At 47.6% G+C, this 25,538-nt stretch overlaps 1 protein-coding gene across 14 annotated transcripts in view; it reads right to left on the reverse strand.

Moving 5' to 3' along the window:
• The window catches only part of RCSD1 (RCSD domain containing 1), a 501,912-nt gene that overhangs the window by 5,842 nt on the left and 470,532 nt on the right, over positions 1-25,538 (reverse strand). For 4 of the 14 annotated variants that reach the window (XM_085020306.1, XM_085020308.1, XM_085020307.1 and 1 more), the window contains 5 exon segments: positions 18,088-18,189; positions 16,606-16,695; positions 11,907-11,978; positions 7,149-7,352; positions 4,341-4,979 (listed from right to left, as the gene is read on the reverse strand). In XM_085020306.1, the coding sequence (XP_084876432.1) occupies positions 4,341-4,979; positions 7,149-7,352; positions 11,907-11,978; positions 16,606-16,695; positions 18,088-18,189 (1,107 nt within the window). 14 annotated transcript variants of the gene reach the window in all.

Consider the following 25,538-nt stretch of genomic DNA (forward strand, 5'->3'; position numbering starts at 1 on the left):
TCCTTAACCCATCGAGCTGGGCCAGGGATCGAACCCGAGTCCTCATGGATACTAGTCAGATTTGTTAACAACTGAGCCACAAGGGGAACTCCCTAACCAGTAATTTTAGACATAGGCCAGTTGGAAAATGATTCTAACACATTATTACTTAAGTCATTAATGTATTAATTGACATTAATTAAACAAAAATAGACAAAAATAGTAGAAAGTCTATGCTACGTCTGCTTTCTTTTTGTGGCTGCGGCATGTGTGGCATATGGAAGTTCCCAGGCTAGGGGCTGAATCAGAGCTGCAGCTGCTGGCCTACGACACAGCCACAGCAGAGCAGGATCCAAGCTGAGTCTGGAAACTATTCCATAGTTCATGGCAATATCAGATCCTTAACACACTGAGCAAGGCCAGGGATCAAACTGGCATCCTCGTGGATACTAGTCAGGTTCATTACAGCTGAGGCACAACAGGAACTCCTGTGCCTACTTCTATTTTAAAACTACGATCTGAATCTAGGAGTTCCCGTCGTGGCTCAGTGGTTAATGAATCCGACTAGGAACCATGAGGTTGCGGGTTCGATCCCCGCCCTTGCTCAGTGGGTTAAGGATCCGGCGTTGCTGTGAGCTGTGGTGTAGGTTGCAGACGTGGCTCGGATCCCGCGTTGCTGTGGCTCTGGCGTAGGCCAGTGGCTACAACTCCCATTCAACCCCTAGCCTGGGAACCTCCATATGCTGCAAGAGCAGCCCAAGAAATGGCAAAAAGACAAAAACAAACAAACAAACAAAAACAAAAAAAACCTACAATCTGAATCTATAGATCAGACCTTTGTTCACCTTATCAAACTTTGCCAATTCCTCAGGAAAAGTAAATAAATTGAAATACCCTAGTGAGTAGCATATTTTTTATTGGTATGCTGCAAGGGAAAAAGGGAAAGTTTAGATGTATAGTTTCTGGAAAAGATATATTTTCAACTAAATCTTTTTTTTTTTTTTTTTTGTCTTTTTGTTGTTGTTGCTATTTCTTGGGCCGCTCCCGCAGCATATGGAGGTTCCCAGGCTAGGGGTTGAATCGGAGTTGTAGCCACTGGCCTACGCCAGAGCCACAGCAACGCAGGATCCGAGCCGCGTCTGCAACCTACACCACAGCTCACGGCAACGCCGGATCCTCAACCCACTGAGCAAGGGCAGGGACCGAACCCGCAACCTCATGGTTCCTAGTCGGATTCGTTAACCACTGCGCCACGACGGGAACTCCTCAACTAAAAATCTTTTTACTGTTTATTTGGCACCTCAAACACACACCTATCTCTATCCTTGTATATTAAAGAATTTAATATACTAAATCCTAAAGAATTTTTTCAAGAATTTTATAATATTCTCCAACTAAATCTCCTTGGGAGTAGAAGTGTGTGTGTGCTCATTGCAAACACAAACATACACGCACACTACAGCTAGTACAGTGTTCTGCATATTGTGAGAATCTGACGTGCAATTAAATGAGAAATTAGACGCTGTTAAGCTTTTGTAAACAGGTAGCACCTTGCATTTAAGTAATAAAACCAGGAGTTCCTGTTGTGGCTCAGCGGAAACGAATCTGACTAGCATCCATGAGATGCAGGTTTGATCCCTGCCTTTGCTCAGTGGGTTAAGGATCCAGCGTTGCCATAAGCTGTGGTGTGGGTTGCAGATGCAGCATGGATCCAACTTTACTATGGCTGTGGTGTAGGCCGGCAGCTGTAGCTCTGACTAGACCCCCTAGCCTGGAAACTTCCACAGATGTGGCCCTAAAAAGAAAAAGAAAAAAGAAAAAGAAAACGGTGTCTTAAAAATAAAAAATTCAATTTTTTTTACTATTACTATATTAAAGAAAGCTTAATGAACATTTAAAAACAACAGGTTTACGACCTGAACACTACCGATTTGGATCATAAAAATACAGCCACAGAGAAGAAGGGCTGGAAGGATGTACACATGGCAGCCCTATGCAGTTCAGGCACATCCTAAACAACAGCTCTCAGATGGCATTTTTGGAAAGCCACAGGCTCTGATTCTGTTCAGCCAATTTTGTACTTACAAATTACTTCATTTAGTCATTTTAAGGATCTAGATATTTACCATGGTAAAAACCACACAAAACAAAACCCAAATCGTTAAGGATCCAGCATTGCTGTGAGCACTGGTATAGGTCACAGATGCAGCTTGGTTCTGGCGTTGCTGTGGCTGTGGCATAGGACAGCAGCTGTAGCTCCAATTCAACCCCTAGCCTGGGAACCTTCATGTGTCGCGGGTGCGGCTCTAAAAAGCAAACAACAACAACAACAACAACAACAACAAAAACAAACCCCAAATCATCCATGGTTGGGTCACAGGGAAGGGGAAAGTCAGGGAGAGCCCAGGCAGGGCCTCACAGAGGGTTTGGAATCTTTGTTTTGAAGCCCTGGAAAGCCACGGGAAAAGGGGGTACTGGGTTGTATTCCCCCCTAAAGGTAGGTTCAATCCTGATCTGCACACCACCCCCCTCCACCTGCCCCCGGCCCTGTGAATGTGACCTTATTTGGAAAGGGAGGCTTTGCAGATATAATTAAGGATCTCAAGATGAGATCATTCTGGTCTAAGGGTGAGTCCCCATCCAATGATTGGTGACCTTACAAGAGAAAGGAGAGAGAGTTTTGAGACAGAGGCAGAGGTTGGATGATGAGTCTACAAGCAGAGTGACAGAAGCAGGAAGAGGCAAGGGAGGATTCCCAGGGTTGCTGGCAGCCCCCAGAACTTAGGGGACAGGCATGGAATGGCCTCTTTTTCGGGGCTATGGAGGGAACCAACCCTGACAAGACCCTGACTTTGGAGTTTGAAGCTGCTAATTTGTAGGAATTTGTTATGGCAGCCCTAAGAAACTAACACAGGAGGTGTGTAATTTTAGCAATGAGTGAACACACATACACACACACACCCTCTGGTTGCTGTACAGAGAATGATGACTATGCAGGCAGAAAAAGTAGAAGGTGGAAGCAGGAATCCAGAGAAGAGGTGATCCAGTCAGAAGCTGATGGTGGCTTGAGTGAATAAATGAATGAATGAACTAACGAGAAGGGAAGAGGGAAACACCGGAGGCTGACTTTGTTGATGAGACTGTACGGGGTGGTGATAGGGGTGTGGACAGAGAACTTTTCTTGTGGAACTTCTAAGTCTCAACAAAGCTGGTCCTGCTCCTGCATCACAGGTAGGTGAATTCAAGGTGGGCTTCCCGGGAGTGGTGGGAGAAGCCAGGTGAAAGGCCAGTGAATGTGGGCCCAGCAGGAGGGAAGGGACCAAGACCTGTGCATGGATGGAACATAAAGCCTCCTTTAAGGGACCAATGCAAAAGCCGCCTTTGCCTGGAAGCTCCTCTCCTCCAGCATTCTCCACATGTAAACTGTTTTTCTGATTTCTGTGCCAGGCTGCCCTAGGAGAAGCCCCGCCCATTGCTATGCTTTTTTTTTTTTTTTTTTTTTGGTCTTTTTGCCTTTTCTAGGGCCACTCCTGCAGCATATGGAGGTTCTCAGGCTAGGGGTCAAATCAGAGCTGTAGCTGCTGGCCTATGCCAGAGCCACAGCAACTCGGGATCGGAGCCTCATCCGTAGCCTACACCATAGCTCACGGCAAGCCGGATCCTTAACCCACTGATGCAAGAACAGGGATCAAACCTGCAACCTCATGGTTCTTAGTCGGATTCGTTAACCACTGAGCCACGACGGGAACTCCCTGCTATGCTTTCTTTAATGTGCCCTAAGGAGCTGGTCTCATGCGCTAGACTGTAAGGGATTTTTTTTTTCTTTTTAGGGCACGACTGTGGCACACTGGGGTTGAATTAGAGCTACAGCTGTTGGCCTACACCACAGCGATCTGAGCTGTGCCTGCGACCTACACCACAGCTCAGGGCAATGCTGGATCCTTAACCCACTGATCGAGGCCAGGGATCGAACTTGCGTCCTCATAGATACTAGTGGGGTTCTTAACCCGCTGAACTACAATGGGAACTCCTAGACTGTGAGTTTAATATGGAAAGGAGCACCCCCTTTTCCTTTCAGAACCCCCAGTACAGCAAGGCCAGCCCAGGATGCTGCCACGGCAGGCCTGTCACACCCAGAAGGGCTTCAGACCTCCAAGGCAGCACCAAGAAAGAGAGCATGAGACACGCTTCCCCTTCTGGTCCTTTTGTCCCCTCCCCCAGGGATAGCTGGTCTCACTCTGGTGCCTTTGTTACTGCACACCCAGCTGATGGTGATGGAGCATAAGGAACAGGGGAGGGACAAAGGATGCGCTGGCCTGGCCCTGCCCTGTCAGGGTTGGGGGACAAGCTGGGCCACCTACCTCTGTCTTGAGAACCTCACTGCTGGTGTCCGGCTGGGTATGGCTGGTGCCAGGGTTGCAGCCTGGCTCAAGGCCGGTCCCCTCATCTTGCTTTTCCATGCTGGTCTCCTGCTCTGAGCTGTGGCCCCCCTCCACTTCTCCAGGGAGACTCTTCTTCGGAGTCTCCTCTGCCCCAGCTCCCTCCTCCGGCCCCTTTGTGTCTGGGCCCCTCTGTCCGGGCTCCTCCTCTCCACTTGCCGCCTTCTCCTTCACCTCTGAGGGCTCTTCCGTCTGCCCTCCAGCTGGTTTCTCCTCCGTGGGACTCCCACTTGCATCCTCTCTTTCTGGGCTGGAGGCTTGGGCTGGACGCTGGCCTGCCCCCTCCTCGGAGTTCCCCATGGCCTTCTCGGGCTGCTGGGCTTTCTCTGCCGCCCTGCCCTTCTCCTCTGGCTTCTCTGTCCTGCTGGACATCCGGCTCTGAGGAGGGGATCCTGGGGCCTTGCCCTTGGCTGGGAACACCTCATCCCCGTTTTCTTCCTTGGCACCATTCTCCTGGGAGGACTCCACTGCCCTGAAGTCCCCCAGGTCCCCACAGTCCGACTGGGACCTTCGGAATCGCCTGGAGGGAGGGCGCCTTTTAATGGAGCCCCTCGTCCGCACCTGGAAGAAAAGGTCAAGGAAAATGATCTCACCTGTGGAAAAGGCCAAGGGGAGGACCATGTCTTCTTTTAATGCCAGGTTCATGCACTGCTTCGCAAGCCCACCTGAGGATTATTTGATTTTCAAGGAATATGTACCATCCATTGCTGCTTTTTTTTTTTTTTTTTTTTGGTCTTTTTTCTAGGGTAGCACCCACAGCATATGGAGGTTCCCAGGCTAGGAGTCTAATCAGAGCTATGGCTGCTGGCCTACGCCAGAGCCACAGCAACGCAGGATCCAAGCCGTGTCTGTGACCTACACCACAGCTCATGGCAACGCCAGATCCTTAACCCACTGAGCAAGGCCAGGGATTGAACCCGCAACCTCATGGTTCCTAGTCGGATTCGTTAACCACTGCGCCACAACGAGAACTCCATTGCTGTTTATTATAGGTCAATGCCCTACAGGATTGTGGGATTACATGTTAACGGCAGATTTTGTGTGTGTGAAGATGAAAATGTTTTCTATTATAAAAGGTAATGTATGATTTTATTGGCCTGTAAAACACCAATCAATTTGGTGTCTGATAGCAATTTTAACATCTGTCCTTTTTTTTTTCTTTTTGGCCGTGCCCTCAGAGACCAGGGATCAAACTTGTGCCACAGCAGTGACAACACCAGATCTTAACTGCTAAGTTCCCACCAGGGAACTCCAAATTTGTTTTTTGTTTGTTTGTTTTGTCTTTTGTCTTTTTAGGGCCACACCCATGGTATATGGAGGTTCCCAGGCTAGGAGCTATAGCTGTCAGCCTACACCAGCCTATGCCACAGCCACAGCAATGCTGGATCCTTAACCCACTGAGCGAGGCCAGGGATCGAACCCACAACCTCATGGTTCCTAGTCGGATTCATTTCTGCGGTGCCATGACAGGAACTCCCCTTTGGGTGTTCTTTGAATGAGCATTACCATCCTATAGGTTTCCTTGTAAATTAACAAGTTGGAGAAAATCTCTATTTTGAACAAAAGTCATGTTTTAAGAGTTCCTGTTGTGGCTCTGCAGGTTATGAGCCTAACTAGTACCCATGAGGACGCAGGTTGGATCCCTAGCCTTGCTCAGTGAGTTAGGAGTCCAGCATTGCTGTGAGATGTGGTGTAGGCCGGTGGCTGCAACTCCGATTGGATCCCTAGCCTGGGAACTTCTATATGCCAAGGGTGCGGCCCTAAAAAAACAAACAAAAGGAGTCATGTTCTGTTGTTGGTGGTGGGTTTTTGTTTTTTGTTTGTTTGTTTGCTTGCTTTTTAGGGCCACACTGGAGGCATATGGAGGTTCCCAGGCTAGGGGTCCAATCAGAGCTACACCACAGCCATAGCAACGCAGGATCCTTAATCTACTAAGCGAGGCCAGGGATCAAATCTGCAACCTCATGGTTACTAGTCAGATTCTCTTCTGCTGCACCACAACAAGAACTCCAAAAGAGTCATGTTTTAACATTTTGAAAATTCTCTGACAAAGGTGAACCCAACAGAGAAGAGGGTTAGGGGCCTGTAGGAGGCCTCACCCCACTACAGGGACCTTGTGGGTGTGGAGTCAGACAACTGGTGACTAGCCTCCCCCCATCCCAGCTCAGCCCTCCCCACCTCCCCAAAGCTGGCTAACCCTGGGAGGCAGGTCCACCTGTAGCAGAAGCCACGCCTTAGAAGCACCGAACAGAGCTGCCAGAAATCATTTCCTCTCTGTGAAGTGTGTGAACCTCAGAACCAGGCCTCACCTCTGTCCGCTGGACTTTGTCACAAGTTCAATGGGCCTGTTTATATGGATGGCCTACTTAAGTGATGTGTCCTTTAACAATTTCTGTGCAAATTAGCCTGCCAGGCAGGCTAGGTGGGTGCTAGACTTGTTAAAAAACAGTTCTGGGAAGTTCCCGAGTGTCACAGTGGGTTATAGATCTGGCGTTGCTGCAATTGCAGCGCTGGCTTGATCTCTGGCTGGGAACTTCCATGTGCTGTGGGCATGGCCAAAAAGCCCCCAAACAAACAAACAAAAAAACCCCAAACCCCACCAAAACCCAGCTCTGACTACAGCTCAGATGTGTCCTCCTTTTTCCAGGACAGCAGGGTGGAGATAATTCAGGTTTGCACAGTTCCCACATTTCCACCGACACACCACAAGGCTTAGGACCCAGACCTTACCTTGTTGTAACAGGGCAGATGGCTGCCTTCAGGAGGCTGGTCGAAGCTGACGGGTGGTTCCTCAGGCTCACTGGCCCGAGAGCGCACGCCAGGGCTGCTGGGGGTAGAAGGTGGGCTGTGAAATGGTGACACCATGGCCTTAAGACCAGGACTCTTGGGTGATGCCCCAGGCAGCAGGGCAGCTGGATCAAAGGCTAAATTGGCCTGTCAGGAAAAGATGAAGAATTTCAAACAAGGGTGAGAAGATGAGAATTTCTACCTTAGCCTGTTGGTTACCTGGCCTCCCCTTGCTAACCCACTATCCACTGTCAATTCAGAACCTGCTCCTGGAAGCACATCCTGCTCCTGCAGTCTATCCCTTGCTACCTAGCTTCCCCAGGCTGCATTCCAGAATGTCCAGGAAGTATTGATTTGATCCTATAAAAATGCATTGGAACAGGAGTTCCCATCATGGCGCAGTGGTTAGTGAATCCGACTAGGAACCATGAGGTTGCGGGTTCGATCCCTGCCCTTGCTCAGTGGGTTAACGATCCAGCGTTGTCATGAGCTGTGGTGTAGGTTGCAGATGCGGCTCAGATCCTGTGTTGCTCTGGCGTAGGCCAGTGGCTACAGCTCCAATTGGACCCCTAGCCTGGGAACCTCCATATGCCGTGGGAGCGGCCCAAGAAATGGCAAAAAGACCAAAAAAAAAAAAAAAAAAAAAAAAAGCATTGGAACAGTCCTGATTTGTAGACAAAGAGCCAAAGCTAGCACCTGCAGGCTCCAGGATCTCATGCTAAGTCAGCTTCCTTTACCATCTTTCAGAGTCAATAGTAGTTACTGCTTCCTGGATGCCTACTCTTTGCCAGACTTGTGCCATTTCCCCCTCTACAGCAACCCTAAATGTTCAGTTCTGATCTCATTGCACGAATTAGCAAAGCATTTAAGGAATCCACCCTGGGACGCAAGCCAGGTCTGTTTGTCCCTCAGCCTCCAAGTATAGGGTCTCCCTTGGTAGATGACAGGAGTGGTGGACATAGCAGACTTCAGAGCCCTTCCAGCAGAGCAGATGCTAGGGCATGTCCCCACTCGGGACCAGACTAACCCAGACTAAAATGAACCCTGAGGGCAAGCGAAGGGGAGGGGTTACCCAAAGGTAACTGAGGCCTGAGGGAGTCTTGAGTGTGGTAGATGGTTCCTAGTGCCTTGAGGAAGGTGGTGGTGCAGATGTCTACGGAGGGACTAAGCATGGGCCTCCCTGGTCCTCTCTAGCACCATCTAGGGGCACTCGCTCCTCTGCATTTCCAAATCATTGCACAGCTGCATCCTCCATAACAGGAGAGCAAGCACCAAGGCCTCACAGGGAAGGGACCAGGCTTGAGGGGGCCAGATGGTGCTCTCCACGCAGATACACCCGCCTTCAAATATTGGCTCTTTCACTTCACAGCTGTGTGACCTAGAGTGAGTCCAGTAGCCTTCTTGAGTTTCGTACTCTTTATTTGTCCAATCCACTGAGCCTGACCTTCAGAGTGTTTTATGATCTGGTCCCATTTTTCTCTCCTGCTATTATCCAACTCACCCTTCACTCACATCCTCTCCCTCCCTCCGTGCCAGTTAAGGCTCTGTCATCCAGGAGGACCCCTACATGTACTTTAGGACTTGCAGTGTATCGGACATTATACCTGCTTAGGATGATATTTGTATTTCTATTGTGATTTTAAGAAAGAACTTATAATATAGACTTGCATCTATATTAATTAATAAGGTTGCATCATGGTAAAAATTAAAAACTTAAAAGTTAAAGAGCAACACTGTGAGCCCAAGCTACGTCTAAAAGCAGCATATGGTGGGTACAAAGGGACAGGTTTGGACCTCAGACGCTGTGGAAGGTGATGCACAGGGATGGCTGGATGGCTCAGAAAGGCTTCATGGCAGAGGGGATGTCAACTGGATATTAAAGGAGGTCTTCCTTCCCCGTCAATGTCAAGCTGGGAAGTTCCTCTATAAGATTGTTCGAAAATAATATGGGAATTGGTACAATCATTATGGAAAACAGTATGGAGGTGCCTCAGAAAACTAAATATAGAACCACCATATGACCCAGAAATCCCACTCACCATATGACCCAGAAATCCCACTCATAGGCATATATCCAGACAAAACTTTCTTTGACAAAAATACAGGCACCCATATGTTCATTGTAGCATATTCACAATAGCCAATACATGGAAACAACCTAAATGTCCACTGACACATGAATGGATTAAGAAGATGTGGTATATATACACAATGGAATACTACTCAGCCATAAAAAAGAACAAAATAATGCTATTTGCAACAACATGGATGGAATTAGAGACTCTCATACTAAGTGAAGTAAGTCAGAAAGAGAAAGACAAATACCATATGATATCACTTATGTCTAGAATCTAGTATATGGCACAAATGAACATTTCCACAGAAAAGAAACTCATGGACTTGGAGAACAGATATGTGGTTGCCAAGGGGGAGGGAGAGGGATTGAGATGGACTGGAAGTCTGAGGTTAATAGATGCAAACTATTGCATTTGGAGTGGATAAACTATGAGATCCTGCTGTATAGCCCTGGGAACTATATCCAGTCACTTGTGATGGAACATGCTGGAGGATAATGTGAGAAAAAGAATGTACATATATATGTGTGACCAGGTCACTTTGCTGTACAGTAGAAAATTGACAGAACACTGTAAGCCAACTGTAATGGAAAAAAAAAAAACATTAAAAAATGGAAAAAGAAAATAAAATGGGTCTTGTTAGCCAGCAGAAACCTTCAGCTTTGAATTATGGACTACTCTAAAGAAGAAAAATCATAATTCCTAACTCATCCAGTAGAATATCTAGAAGAAAAATCAAGCAGATAATATATTTCTTAGTTTTTCCCCCACATTTATTTCTAACGAAGTAAGGTTTCTATGGGATTTGGCCAAATTATAGCCTTTTGCTGACATTTTTCATGAGATTAAACCATTAGAGATCAAAATCTCATTCTCAGGTTGCTATGTTTCCCAAAGAGGTTTATTTATGACTGGAAAGGGGAAGACCAAGACTGCAGGGTACCCAGCATTTGGGAACTGCTTTCTGGCACTTGGCTGAAGGGTCTGGTGGGCTGCAAGGAGGCAGGGGTAGCTGTCCTGGGCTATACCCCCTTGGATGGCTGCTTAGGAGAGGTGTCCAGGTCCAGGGCTCCCTTCTGAGAGCTCTCTGTTATGTATATGGGAGTCCTGCAGCCTCCTACAGTGATGAATAGGTCACTCCCTTCCTGCTTCTCAGTATAAATTAAACTTCAGGGGAGACTCCCCCCTACCCTCCACAGGGAAGGCTCATGACTGAAACCAGAGATGCTTTCCAGAACCCCAAATCAGGCCCTGGGCCCTCCCATGGCTGGGATGCACAGAGGCTGTGGCTACTTCTTTTGATACACCCCTAGTAACTACGGCTTCAGAGGCAGAGGAGCCAGTTTTATTAGGTGAGCCCCAGTGGGAGGATCCAGTGCCTGAGAGCTGTGCTATTCTCCTGCGTGAGCACCTTCTCCAGGCCTGACACACCATGCCTGCCCCTCCTCTGCGCTTTAGCTCACGTTATTCCCACACCAGGAGCACCTTCCGCCCACCTTTCCAGCCATCATTTTTTGTTTGTTTGTTTTTTAGGGCTGCACCTTCGGCATATGGAAGTTCCCAGGCCAGGGGCTGAATCAGAGCTGCTGGCCTACATCACAGCCACAGCAATGCCAGATCCGAGCTGCATCTGTGACCTACTCCACAGCTCATGGCAATGCTGGATCCTTAACCCACTGAGCGAGGCAAGCTATGGAACTGGCAACCTCATGGTTCCTAGTCGGATTCATTTCTGCTGCGCCATGACGGGAATTCCCAATATACATCTTTTATTGTATCACGTGTGAAAGTCTTATCTCCCCTATAAGACTGTGAGATCAAGTGTAGTGTCATATGCTTCATTTACATGCTAGGAAAGCCAGCCCAGCTGTGGGCACATGGGTGAGGGCTCCAGGTGTACGAGGTGCTTGGTGCAGAGGTAGAGCGGAATGCTCTGGCCACAACAGTGTAGTGTCCAGGACCTGAACTTCAGCCCTGTTAAAGGCTGAAATCATGTGTGGCTACATTCAGGCCTTGGAAAGGACTTGGCTATTTCTGGAGCATTTCTTGCACTATCATGTCTTTTTCCCCTAAGACTTAAAAAAACTTTTTTTTTTTTTAATATATAAACTTTTTTTTACATTTTATTTTTAAAATTTAATTTTATTGGAGTATTATTATATTAGATTCAAGTGTACAGCAAAGTAAATCGGTCATATGTATAAATACATCCATTTCTTTTTCCCATATAGGTTATTACAAACTATTGAGTAGATTTTCCTGTGTTGTAGTGTAGATTCTTGTTAATCATCTATTTTATACAGTAGCGGGTATATGTTATTTCCACCTTCCAAATTCTTTGCTTCCCCCAACTCACATAAGACTCTTGAGACACCCTATTACCCTCAGCTTCTCTTGGGCGTGTTAAGGACATAACCTCCTGTTTGATATGGTCATTTATTTTAGTGTTTTTGCCTCCAGGTAGAGCTCCTCACCCTTCAGGGCAATTTGATCACTAGCTGGTTATCAGAGGTCAGCCGTCCTGGTGACACAGAGGACTAACCCTAGGAGCCCCAAAGACATGCAAATGTTGGATAAAAGGTGGGGTTGGATACGAGGTAGCAATAGGTAACCATTCTGAACTTACCTGAAGCTTCTCAATCAGAGGCGAGCTCTTCACCTTCATTTTAGGAGGGTGGTTTGCAGTGGGTGGTGACTTCTATAAAAGCAAATAGACGAAAACAACCAAATAAGTAAGGTGAAGGGAGATAGAGCTCTGGCTGGGGCCCAGAAGCCACAGTTGGAATAAGAGAAGAAATAGATGGTTTTGTCGCTTCACAGCTTAGCTCCCGAAGCCCCCTTACCTCATCAGGTCCTGGGCGGCAGGCTGCCCTCCTCTCCCTCCCACATCTTACCACTAATAATACCACTTGAATCTATGAATCAGAGCAGGCAGGGCGTCTGAAACACAAGGGGTCTCCTGGAAGAATGGCTTCGTGGTCATTACAGGGGAGCAGACTATCTCCGAGGGGGACAAGATCTTCACCTCAAGACCTTCAACAACACGAGCCAACAATTGGAGGGGATTTCAAAAAGAAACAAGAGACAAGAAACCCCAGAGTCAGAGTGAAACCTGACAGAGGTGTTAAAATTCTTCTTATGAACTTATAGTATTTTGGAAAACCCCACAGAGAGTGTTGTTTGTTTGTTTTACAATAGTGTTATTTATAAATCATCCACTTTCTAAAACATTGACTATTCATTTTGAATAGTTTATTGAGCATCTACCACATTCCGGGCATCGTGTTGGTTATATAAAGATGAATGTGATTAGGAGTTCCCTTCACGGCTCAGCGAGTGTTAACGAACCCGACTGGTATCCATTAGGATGCAGATTTGATCCCTGGCCTCACTCAGTGGGTTAAGGATCCGGTGTTGCCATGAACTGTGGTGTAGGGCACAGACATGGCTCAGATCCTGCGTTGCTGTGGCTGTGGTGTAGGCTGGCAGCTGTAGCTCCAATTCAACCCCTAGCCTGGGAACCTCCACATGCCTCAGGTATGGCCCTTAAAAGACAAAAGACCACAAAAAAAAAAAAAAAAAAAAAAAGAATATGATGAGCCCCTGCCCTCTAAAAGTAGTCAATGTTTTATATGTATATATATATATATATGTTATATATATATATATATTCATAATCCATATAATCCATATAATGCTGTTAGTAGTTGGAGATATTTTTGTGATGACTATATGTCAGGAATCTTTCCCATATTTGGGTTTTACATTATCTAAAAAGAGCGACACTTCCTTGTTTTTTGTAAAATCCCTGCAACTTGATTCTAGTTCCTCAGATATATGGATCCTCAACATGTAGGAATGATGACAGTGATGATGAGGATGAAGACGAAGATGAAGATGACTTCCATGTTGCTGGACAGAGATGAGGGCAGAAAAAGGATTTTCCTATAGTTTGGAGACACTGACCCTTGCACCCATGTACTAATTTACTTGAGTCACAAGAAGACTAACACCAAGTTCTTATAAATATTCTGAGATGTTGATTAGGTTGATTGTATTTTAGTGATGCAAGAAGAGAGACTTATTCAACTAAACTCCCTGTGACCTTTTTAAGGCCCAGCATTAAGGGAGAGGTGCTGGAGTGAGACAGTCACCCTCTGGGACTCAGGAGCACCCCCTTCTGGCTCCTTCTAACTTTGGCAGGTGCCAGATGGATGCCCTGGCCTCCCAACCAAGACCCAGGTGGGTGAGTGGGTTGAAGTAAGTGATTCTAAGGACGCCTCCTCCAGCTGTCAGGTGCCTCTGGCTCTGTGAATCTACACCGTCAGACACATTTCCAGAGTGGCCAGTCTTTCAAGGAGCCTTATGTCCACCTTGAGTACAAAGAGCTTCCAGCCCAAACTCCATTATCCTAAATTTCTAGGCTTTACAGTGGAGGTCACATGAGCCAGTGTCTCTGAAGATATTGTTTTATTAACTGCAGCAACAATTGTGTTGACGAAGCTCATTTTATGCAATACTTAAAACTCTTCTCTTCTGAAACTGAGCATTATCTTCTGAAGAGAGTAGACATTCAATAAATACAGCTCCTTCACCATAGGAAGGTGCTGAGAACCCAGTTCATCGTCCACAAAATCGTTGTTGACTTGAATGGAACTGCAAAACAGGAAGAATCCAAAACAGCCACCCATGCAGTTTCCTAGGAATGTCAGTAGGTGGCAGTATTTCCTTTATGGCTTAACAACCAGCCGGCTCCAGGCCAGTGGCTAAGGCTAATACAGTTGGTGGAGAAAAGCCAACCTTAACATCTTTCTATATATATATGTATGTATGTCCATATATGACATTCTTATAATGTCTAGAAATTACAGACAAGATTTTTCAAATGGAAATGTTTTTCAGCCCTTCTCTGGGCAGGCCAGGTGGAGACAGCAGCCACATTAAACATGTTTTTGGGTGGGTCCTCCAGGACACTTATCAGCCAGGGCTGGCCTCAGGGACCCAGGCCTGTCTCTGTGCAGGCATAGGGAGGGGGCAGGGATGAAGAAGGAATGGGAGAACCCTTTCCAGCTCTGTGCATTGGGCACCCAGGGGTAGCCTGACTGGGGCCCGTCCTGCAGGCCCCCAAGGCTCCGAGCATTAGGGCTCCTGCAGGCTGTGCTATGTGAGAACAGAAGGAGAAGTATGGGCAGCAGCCTCCATCCAACCTTGCTCGTTTTATTTTTTATTTTGTGACTTCTGTCTTTTCAGGGCCGCATTCATGGCATATGGAGGTTTCCAAGCGAGGGATCAAATCAGAGCTGTAGCTGCTGGCCTACACCACAGCCACAGCAATGCCAGATCCGAGCCGAGCCTGCAACCTACACTACAGCTCACAGCAATGCCGGATCCTTAACCCACTGAGTGAGGCCAGGGATGGAACCTGCATCCTCATGGATGCTAGTCAGGTTCGTTAAGCACTGAGCCACGACAAGAACGCCTCATTTTATTTTTATGTGAATTTCGTAGTGACAAAAACTCACTGATCCCTGGAAGCAATGCCCTTCCCATGGTGCAAAAAGCTGATCCCTCTGAGCTGGAGTATAAAATCCACCCTCTAAAATCCACCCTCCCATTCATCCAGTCCTTGGCTATTATATGCCCTTTAACTGCTGGTGGTGCCCCCAGGGGTTGAAACATGTAAACATATTTCTCTCAGAGCCACTGAACTAATCTGACTCACTCCACTTTTATCCAGGGAATAAATGCCCCTATCCAGCCCCCATCACCTGTCTGGTTAGTGTCCTCTGTCCCATTTTATAAAAAGGGAAGCAACTCAGTGCAGTGCAGTTACTTCCCCAGGGCAGTAGGGGGCAGCCTCACAGTAGGGTCCTAATGGCCATGGCCTTAGCCTGTTGGCTAACATGGACTCCAAGCCCAGAGGGTGAAGGTCAGAGAAGTTGACCTGCAGTGGTAAACTGATATGTATTTGGTCAGGACATCGGCTGGTGACCCTATGAAGCCACAGAATCATAAGGTCAGCACATGAAGGGATCCCAACAAAAACAATGTTTTTAAAACTGTGCTTCTTGGGGGGTTCTCATCCGAGAAGCCCACCTCCCCCGCCGCCCCGTTCAGTGTGGGGAAGTATTTTCAGAGCACATGGGGCCCTAGACCCCGCCTCCCACCTTTCCACTTGACCAGGGGATCTGAGTTTCTGTTTCATCTGATGGGCTTCTGCTTGTGCCTTAGGTTGACACAGTTTGAAAACTGTTGATCTAATTCAAATATTTCACTTTATAGGTGAGAAAATGTAGCACCAAGAGGCTTGCCCACCCTCGTGGCTATCCAGTGTCCGTTGTCAGGATACTGGTCCCCAAAAAGAACAAGGGGAGAGAGGTGGTCACGACAGGGTGTGGGAACTGGACTGTTTTTGGTTTGCTTGCTCTGTTTTGGGGCTGGCCTCCAGGCTGAATGAGAGAACATGCAAATCCATTTCTGGCGGAGACCATGACCACAGTGAAGGTTCATGGGCTGCTGGGAGGGCATGGACAAGCTACTCTTACAGCTACAATTAGATAAATAAGGGTGGGTGAATATGCAGGGCCGGGAATCCATTGCTGGCTATGATCTATGATATCAGAGCCTTTATTATGTTGGTAACATTGGCTATTTATATCTGAGGGCAATGAGGCCTCCTGTGTGCTCTGGTTTTTTTCCAATGATGCAGAACAATAGCCAGCCTTTACAAGACACCGCAGAACCTCTCAAATGCTCACATTGCACTGTAACCCCTCTTTCCAGATGCCCTGTACACATGGATGATCATATAAGTCAGACCTGGGAGTCAAACATGACTTTCACGGCTCCTGAATCTGGCATGGGAATACTATATGGCCCATTTTCTTTGCTGAAACATGCAGGCTTAAAAAATAGTGTTCCTGGAAGTTCCCATTGTGGCACAGTGGGTTATGAATCCAACTGCAGGGAGTTCCCATTGTGGCTCAGTGGAAACAAATCCGACCAGTATCCATGAGGATTCAGGTTTGACCTCAGGCCTTGCTCAGTGGGTTAAGGATATGGCGTTGCCGTGAGCTACGGTGTAGGTTGCAGATGCAGCTCGGATCCCGAGGTGCTATACTGTGGGGTAGGCTGGCAGCTGCAGCTCCGACTGGATCCCTAGCCTGAGAACTTCCATATGCAGAGGGTGGGGCCCTGAAAAGGAAAATAAACAAACAAATAAATAAATAAATAAATAAAAAGAGTGTGAATTGTGTGCCTCTTCTCATACGGAGAAAGAAAATCAGTAACCAGGTCCTCTGAGCCCCGGGGGGAGCAGCACTTACCTCCTCACCATTCTGGCCCAGCTCTACCTTGGGGGGGAACAGAGAGAGGGAGCAGGGTGGTTTCCTTCTTGTTGGTCTACTGGCTGGTGTCTAGAAGGAGGGTGACAGACAGACACACAGAGAGAAAAAGAGAGAGAGCTAATCAGGCAACAAGGAGGAAGAGGAAGGAGGTGGAAACTGGTTTGAGGAATGTTTCCAGATGTCTGGAGGAGAAAAGAATGGAGGGAGGAATTGCATGTCTTTGTGACTGCAGATTAATTTTATAAATTCTTGTGAACTGTCTGCCCATTTTGACTTTCCATTTTGACTTTCCATTTTGACTGGAGCATCCTCTTTTTTTGAGATTCATCAGCCTGAAGTAACATCTCAAAATGACACTCACATCCAGCTTCCAAGCATTGCCATCACCTTAGATCAATAACATCTCCTTCATCCTTTATGATATTTCTGTGATGTCTAGAAATTATAGACCTATTCTTCAGATGGGAAAATAAAAACGCAAAACGACACACCTAAAAAAGCATGATAATTACATTCTCTTTTGCCCCAAGGGGTCATGAGAGACCTCCCCCCACATTAAGGTGCCCTTCCTTCGTTTCACTTCTAAAGAGCTCCTCGGATAGTAGGACTCAAGGAAATCTAGCCCAAATCTCTCTAATGCTTCAAAGCCCCTTTTGAAACTGTCCTCTTCAGCAGGATTGTAGAATCCACTGGACCCTGATCCCTTTCCTTCTTGATGCCTGGCTTTCAGTCTGAATGTGCTTCCGTTTAAGTCTCCTGTTTCTTTCCAATTCTCCATCTGGAATCTACCCTTGCTCTGGATTCCTGAGCTCCAGCCAGGAGCCTGTTGTGGGGACTCCTTTATTTTGAACTAGTCCAGGGAGTTCCCATTGTGGCTCAGCAGTAACAAACCTGACTGGTATCCATGAGGACGTGGGTTTGATCCCTGGCCTTGCTCAGTGTTAAGAGTCTGGAGTTGCCATAAGCTGTGATGTAAGTTGCAGATGTGGCTTATATCCCGGGTTGCTGTGGCAGCTGGCAGCTACATCTCCAATTTGACCCCTAGCCTGGGAACCTCCATATGTTGCAGGTGTGGCCATAAAAAGACCAAAAAAAAAAAAAAAAAAAGAACCAGTCTAGACCTGGCACAGCTGTGCAAGATCTAAGTCTCAGTGGATGGACAATCAAGGTGGGCAAGCCCTGGGTTCCAGACTCTCCTCTCTGGCAGCTGGCTCTTTCAGTTTTCAGCCCCATTTCTGCTCCCTTCTGGCTGGAGTGTAAGCCTGGCTCTGGTGGGGAAAGATCCTGCCCAGGCCCAGCAGCATGGCGACATTCCTTGCATTCAGAGAGACCCCTCTCTGGCTTCTCTTCCTAATTTGGTAATTACCAAGCCTCCTCCCTCCCTCTCCTCTGGGCCTGACCCAGACTTCCCCTTCCTCCAGCCCCCTCCCAGGAGAGGGGCTCTGAAGCCGCCTGACTCACCTCCTTTGCAGCGGCTGCCTGTTCCCTAAACCGCCCAGCCAGCTGGGCCACCGAGGGGAGCGCCGAGTCGTCCACATTGGCGTTGGTCTCTGCTGGCCTTTCCTGGCAAAGCGAGGGGAAACAGAAGTTAACCAGCAAATAGGCACTTGGCACTGCTGAGCGAGGGCACTGGGTAGCACGCAAGGTGCTTGTTATGTGGCCACAAGCAGGGGATGCCGCAACAGGGAGGTCTTTAAGAGCATCTTGCAATTGGCTCCTGCATTCAAAGATTTAAAAAGCCCATCAGTCAACTGCATTTAAGGAATATTTACATGGTTCTTGGCCCTGGGTGTGGCTCTGCAGATCTGGAAAGGAACCAGAGGTGGTACGTCCTGGGGGCTAGGGTGATGCCCAGGGATCTGGGAGGCAGGACAAGGTTGGGTTCCTCATTCCAGCCTGGAAAGGGTTCTACAGTGATAGCATCTTTCCTTGGGTAGATGGGGCTTCAAAAACTGGAGGTCTGACCGAATGCACTGGAAAGAGAGGCCTGTAATTTTAAGTAATGGCATGAACAAATGCCCTTTATTGAATTTTCGCAAGTATTTCTGTGTCTTGTCTCCCCTACTTAATTGAGTGCCTTAGGCATAGAAAATGCTCAGAAAATATTTGTTGAATGAATAATAAATAACATGAGAGGCAGGTAGCATGGTGGATGAGAACCAGATTGTTTGGACTCGACCCTGGAGCAGCTGCATCTCTTCCTAGCTCAGTGACTTTGGGCAATTGGCTTTACCATTCTGTACCTTGACAGGTGGGTTAAATGATTTACTACATTATCTAAAGTGAGGGGACAAGGCCTAAGACATAAAAAGAGCTTTAGAAGGGTTGTTATTAAAACAGGCAATGGGGTCCTTCCAAGAACCCTCACGATGACTTTGGGTAGGTAATTGCATATTGCATTACATTCTCCCCAGTGCCCTCACTGAGGAAGACTCGCCCCTTTTACTGTTCTTTTCCTTTTTGGCAGTACCCATGGCATGTGGAAATTCCCAGGCTAGGGATTGAACCTGCGCCACAGCAGTGACAGCGGATCCTTAACCTGCTAAGCCACAAGAGAACTCCTGTTCCGGGAGTTCCCGTTGTGGCGCAGTGGTTAACGAATCCGACTAGAAACCATAAGGTTTCAGGTTCGATCCCTGGCCTTGCTCATTGGGTTAAGGAGCCGGCATTGCCGTGAGCTGTGGTGTAGGTTGCAGACGAGGCTCGGATCCTGAGTAGCTGTGGCTCTGGCATAGGCCAGCAGCTATAGCTCCGATTAGACCCCTAGCCTGAGAATCTCCATATGCTGCAGGAGTGGCCCTAGAAAAGGCAAAAAGGCAGAAAGATAAAAAAAAAAAAAAGACAAACAAACAAAAAAAAAGAACTCCTGTTCTGTTCCTTTTTGCCTTGAGTTTTCTCCAAGCTGGTTACCAGCTGGCTATCACACCCCTGCTCCACCACCAATGCAGTCAGCGGTTTCCTGTGGACTTCCCTCCCTCAAGGTGCTTCCAGGCCCCCTGAAGAGGCCAGGATGCTCCATGGCCACCAAGACACACATGGTGAATCATCAAGTGCTGGAAATGACCACCTCAACTCTGCCTTGTTACACGTGTCCTATGGAAGCATCTGTTTTTTTTTTTTTTTTTTTTTTTTTTGTTTGTTTTTTATGGCCATGCCCATAGTGTATGGAGGTTCCTAGGCTAGGGGTCGAATCAGAGCTGTAGCCGCTGGCCTATACCACAGCCACAGCTATGCCAGATCTGAGCTGTGTCTGCGACCTGCACCACAGCTCATGGCAATGCCAGGTCCTTAACCCACTGTGCAAGGCCAGGGATTGAACCTGCATCCTCATGGATACTAGTCTGATTCGTTTCCACTGAGCCATAATGGGAATTCCCTGGAAGCATCTGGTTTTAATAACCTTTTTTTTAAGTGTCCAGCCCCAGAGATATCCCTCTTTGGGGTTTTAGTGCCATTTCTTACACAGACTGCAAACTCCCCCTCCAATCCCTCTGCTCAATCCTAGCCTGCAACTGGAAGGATTTGGGTAGCAGTTTGCCTGAGAAAGTCCATCTCTGTCTTTGCACTCAGCTCATGGCCTTCAAAGACTAGGCATGCTCCTTTACAACTGTAAGCTTGCACTCCTGTACACCCCCCCCCCCCCCACACACACACACACACACTCTTCCTAGGCCCTCCTTTGTGTGCTATAAATGTCTCTAAGCTTTCTTATTTGGGTGCTCCCTCTAAAGCAAATGTTAGATTGAATCCCTAGCCTGGGAGCCTCCATATGCCAGAAGTGCGGCCCTGAAAAAGCAAATAATAATAATAATAAAAATAGAAAAATAAATAAAGCCAATGTTACTGGTCATGCCATGATGCTGCCTCTCCTTGGAGAAGGGCGGGGGCGGATGCCCGCAGCTTCACCCTCCACCCCAGCTGATCTCAGGCAGGCAGTGAAGTTGAGTAAGTGAAGACAAAGCTTTGTGAAGAGGGCTTTGCTTAGAGATAGGAAAGGACTGCTGGGGCCACAGACCTTCTGATCTGTGAACAGGCTCTTCCGGAGGAAAAGACAGGTCCCTCTCTACTGCTTCCTGTTGTAATTCAGGTTTATCCCTATTCTGACTTGAATGTCAAATGCTGATTCCACATAAACATATAAAAGGATCCACCTCTCTTCAAGATGTGGAGTCCCCCACAACGCTGGGGGAAAGCGGGAACCTGATGCCTGCCCTGGTGTCTCACACTTGCCACCTTGGACGTGGTCAGAGGCGAACAGCTTGTCCTCCTGGAACAACGGAGAGTCTCCAGGGACAGTGTGATTAATTAATTGAGCTGCTCTTGGCAAAGATGCTGGGCCCATCGGTTTGTCCATCTGTCTAACTTCCTGCCCTCATAAGAGCTCAGTCTCTCTGTCCGTTGCTATTTATTGCTTGGGTCCTGCTGACAGTGCACCCTGAAGGCGCCAATCACTGGCGGTGCAGGAAGATACATTCCAGATAAAAATAGAGCTGTACAGGAATCAGAAACTCCTCCCTAACTTCCCTGTCTCAAAACCAGGCTTGGCAAGGGGTGAGAGAGTTACAAGGCTTCTGGAAGCACTTAGGGCTTAAAAGCTGGGTTGAAGGAAAGATTATAATATGTGTGAGTTTGTTTTCCTGGAGCCCAGTGAATGGGTTTTCTTCAGAATGTCTATGGACTCCAGAGTTGCTGAAACCTGGCAAATCCACTCACCACAGCACATCTCCAGCTGCTTCGCATTCATTCTATGTTGTGGAATAATGGCTGATGGTTGCCTTCTCTCAGTTGGGCACATCAAAGCCCAGAGATGGTAAGTAAACTAACCAGAATCACACAGCAGAAGCCAAACAATAATCTATGAAACACGTGACTCCAACGCCTGATAATCCAGCAATGGACATCAGTTAAGTAGCATAATTTGGGAAGGCGTTTTGAAAGCTGCAAAGTGATATATAAACAGCGAAACTACTATAAGCCACTGGGTCACAGAGGTGGAATGGAAGTATGGTTTTGGGGAGGGACAGGCACTGTGGCTCAGCCTGTTCAAGGCTTTCCCTGGATTGCTGCCTTGTAATTCTGGCAAGGTACTATTACTAAGCTCCTCTAGTGGTTCAACATCACACCACCTTGTCCCCAGGTAGGTGAGCAACTCCTCCACCCTGAGGATAGATAGTTTGTTAAGGTCATGCTCCCACCTTGATTGTTCTTGGATCTGAGAATGACAGAGTATCTCTGCCTGGTCTGCAACTGTCCTGGGACTCTCCCCACAGCCTCCCTGGGAGTAAACTTTCTTGCTTTGTTCCAAAGATGTCCATTAAGTACTGAACACAGAGCTAGGCTCATAGAAAGCCCTTCTCAAAGGGTGCTTTCTTTCCTTCCCCCCATCCAACTCACTTGTGGTGTCAGGGCCTGGGCACCTGCTCCAAGTCACTGACACCCTCAGCTCTCCCCTCCCTCGCCTGCATCGACATTCCTGGTCTTGGTCACTGTTTTGACCTCAGCTCAATCCTTTCTTCCTGGGGCCAATCTCCATGTCTTAAATCTGTTTTCTGAACTCGTCCTCCTTTGCATCTTTCTTGAGCTGCACTTGTCTTTATAGACTGCAGGCCCTCACTCCATCTTCCTGGGTCCAGATCTTGTTCACCGAGCCATCGTCCCTGGCTGACTCTGCCAGCCAGCTTGGGAGGCACTCCTGCAGTTCCCTCATCTTTGCTGAGGCCAGAAGCAACTTTGCCGAGGCCAGAAGAAAATCAACTCTGGTGTTTACTTTCTGTTTCTATGGGACTTTCTTCGGAGAACTGAGGAGTCCCTGTGTCTGGACAACATGGAACTTCCCCCTCGCTGTTGCCATGTTGAGTAAATACAATTTGGATGCTGCGGACCAGCCACATAGTGGAATCTTTGTGTAGAGGCCTGAATCCCTACCTACTTCCCTGGCTCTGCCCCCATAGCTCCATCCTCTTTGGTCCAAAGTCTAAGCATCTAACAATCTTTGGACCATAGTTTAAGGAAATAAGGCACCAGGGGAGGTCTCCGCATCATAGCTGGGGGGAGAAGGAGTTCGAGGACTCTTGGGGCTGAGGAACCCCTGCTTTTAGGTAAAAGGAAGATTCTCCTGCTCACCAGAAATAGGCCAGATAAACCAGAGCCTCCAATGTATAAGGTATGCTTGTTTCTTTGCACTTCTAGAACTGTAGTGGCTTTTTTTTTTTTTTTTTTTTTTTTTTTTTTTTTTGTCTTTTGAGGACCACACTCATGGCATATAGAGGTTCCCAGGCTAGGGGTCTAATCGGAGCTGTAGCTGCCATAGCAACACTGGATCTGAGCTGCCTCTGTGACCTACATCACAGTTCACAGCAACACCAGATCCTTAACCCACTGAGCAAGGCCAGGGATCGAGCCTGCATCCTCATGGATACTAGTCAGTTTGTTAAACACTGAGCACGACGGGAACTCCTGCAGTGGATCTTAAGACCACTTACTTCCTTTCAATATCACCATACTTAAACCATCATTTTTAAAGGATTGACAGACAATCCTTTGCGATGCTGCAGTAATTCCAGGGTCTACCTTTATACTTACTTATCCTTAACTCTTCAATTCATCCCAACCGTTTAACCACTACCGTCTTGGGATGATGGAAAGGACAATGGGCTAGGAACCAGGTTTGACCTAGAGCAGCTGCTAGGTGGGAGCCACTGTCCTTGGAGCCCTTGATAATTTTTTTTTCCTGCACCCGAAGCATGTGGAAATTTCTGGGCCAGGGATCAAACCTGCACCACAGCAGCAACCTGAGACACTGCAGTGACAACACTGGATCCTTAACCTGCTGCACCACCAGGGAACTCCCAGCACTTGATATGTTTTCTGTCATTCTCACAACACCTTGTCTAGAACAGAAAATGGCCCAGAGTTGCTAAGTCACTCTTTAAGTTAGTAAGCATGGCACCAGCGTTATCTGGATTTGAAAGATCATGCTATACAAACTGTAGACTTTCACTGCAAAGAGTTATCTTATTCAGCCTCTTATCAGTCAACATAACTGTCCTGGCCCCTGGGGTAAAGTAGTGAACAGGACAGAGTTCTTGCCCTTAGGGAGCTGCTATTCCAGCAAGGGTAGCAAACACTAAACATAGAGGCAAATAAACAAGCAAGATAACTTGCTAAATGTCATGAAAAAGAGAAAATAGGGCACTTTATCTCTGGGGGTGTGGGCAGATGTCTTTGAGGAGGGTCATCTGAGTTGAATTCCAGCTGCAGGAAAGATGGGAAGAAAACTGTTCTGAGCAGAAAGCACAGAGAGGAACAAAGGCTGAGGGACAGAGGACAGGGAGGTGTGGCAGGGACCTGTCATGTCCAGGAGAGAGGGAGAAAGACAAACGATGAGAGACAGTCTGGGGGCTGTCTCGGGGGGCCTTGCAGATCATGGCAAGCAGTTTGTATTTTATTCTGAGTGAATGGGATGCAGTTTGGAGAGTTTCAAGGAGACATGTGACTTGAGTTACACATCAAAAGGCCGTCTGTGGAGGATGGATGAGAGTGGGAGCAGAGGAACAAGGAGGAAGGTTCTGGCAGTGGTCCAGTGATGGCAGAGTGGACCAGACTTGGAGCAGCAGAAAGTGAAAAGGGGTGGGTCTAGGGGTAGGACAGCTACCAGTTACTGATGCATTGGGTGTGGGGAGTAAGAGAAAGAGGGCAATCAAGGATTGCTTGACTTGGACAACAGGATGCACAGGGTGTTTTGGAAGACTTGCTGGGGAGAGGGATGTGGGGGTGTGTGTGAATAGTTTTTGCTCATGAAAGTTTGAAATGTCTATTAGACATCCAAGAGGAGATGCAGCAGAGGGAGTTGAATATACAACCAAGCCTTGAGTTTAGAGGAGATGTTCAGGCTGGAAATAAACCTGTGGGAGTCACTAGATAGTCATAGGACTGGACGAAATCAGGAAATACAGACCAGGGAAAAGAAGAGGTCCAAAGACTAAACCCCTTATTAACACTGAATGGTCTTTCATTCATAAAGGTGAGGGGACTGTTCCTGTTATTCCTGTGGGAGTCTTGCAGACATTGAGGTACAGATGGCAAACAGGATGGGTTGAGGCCAGAAGATATCCTTGGCTTAGGTGATAGAGGGTAAGAAAGCCTGGGATTGCCACAGGAGGGAAACACATGTGTCCCAGTGCTGCTGGGTGATGCAGTCATCATTTCTGGAGCATCTGTAGACACTGCAGAATGCACTGGGATAACAGCGATGGCCCACTGGGAGTGAACAGCCTTATGGGGGGAGTGGGGGAGGGGAGAATGGAGAGGAGGAGGAGAAGGAGAAGAACAACAATAATTACAACTACACAACTACACAAAGCAGAAGAAAAGAAACAGGTACAAATGAATGCTGATCAACTATTTCGCATAAAACCGAAAAAGTCCCAAATATCCCCAGCCTACCCCCTTGTGGGCTTTAAGAATCTGAAAATGGCAGGTCCCTGGCCTCTGAGATTCTGACTGGGGAAAACCCAGGCAGGATGCTCTGCTCACACAAAGGATCCACAGGCTGGAGTTCCCGCTGTGGCGCAGCAGAAATGAATCCGACTAGTAAACATGAGATTGCAGGTTCGAGTCTTGGCCTTGCTCAGTGGGTTAAGGATCTGGTGTTTCAGTGAGCTGTGGTGTAGGATGCAGATGCAGCCTGAATCCTGCGTGGCTGTGGCTGTGGTGAAGGCTGGCAACTGCAGCTCTGATTCAACCCCTAGCCTGGGAACCTCCATATGCCATGTGTGTGGCCCTAAAAAAACAAAACAAAATAAAAAAAAAGGATCTGTGGGCCATGCCCTGGGGACTGCATCCCTCCATGGGCCCTCCAGTGCTTCCCACTTCCTCCCAGGATGTAGGGTTGCAACTCAGTGCCCTGGACA

Source organism: Sus scrofa, chromosome 4 (genome assembly GCF_054392235.1).
Source record: "Sus scrofa isolate SSC_HxYL_T2T_F1_AM1 chromosome 4, Sscrofa_HxYL_maternal_Yorkshire_Landrace_v2.0, whole genome shotgun sequence".
NCBI classification, from domain to species: Eukaryota; Metazoa; Chordata; class Mammalia; order Artiodactyla; family Suidae; genus Sus; species Sus scrofa.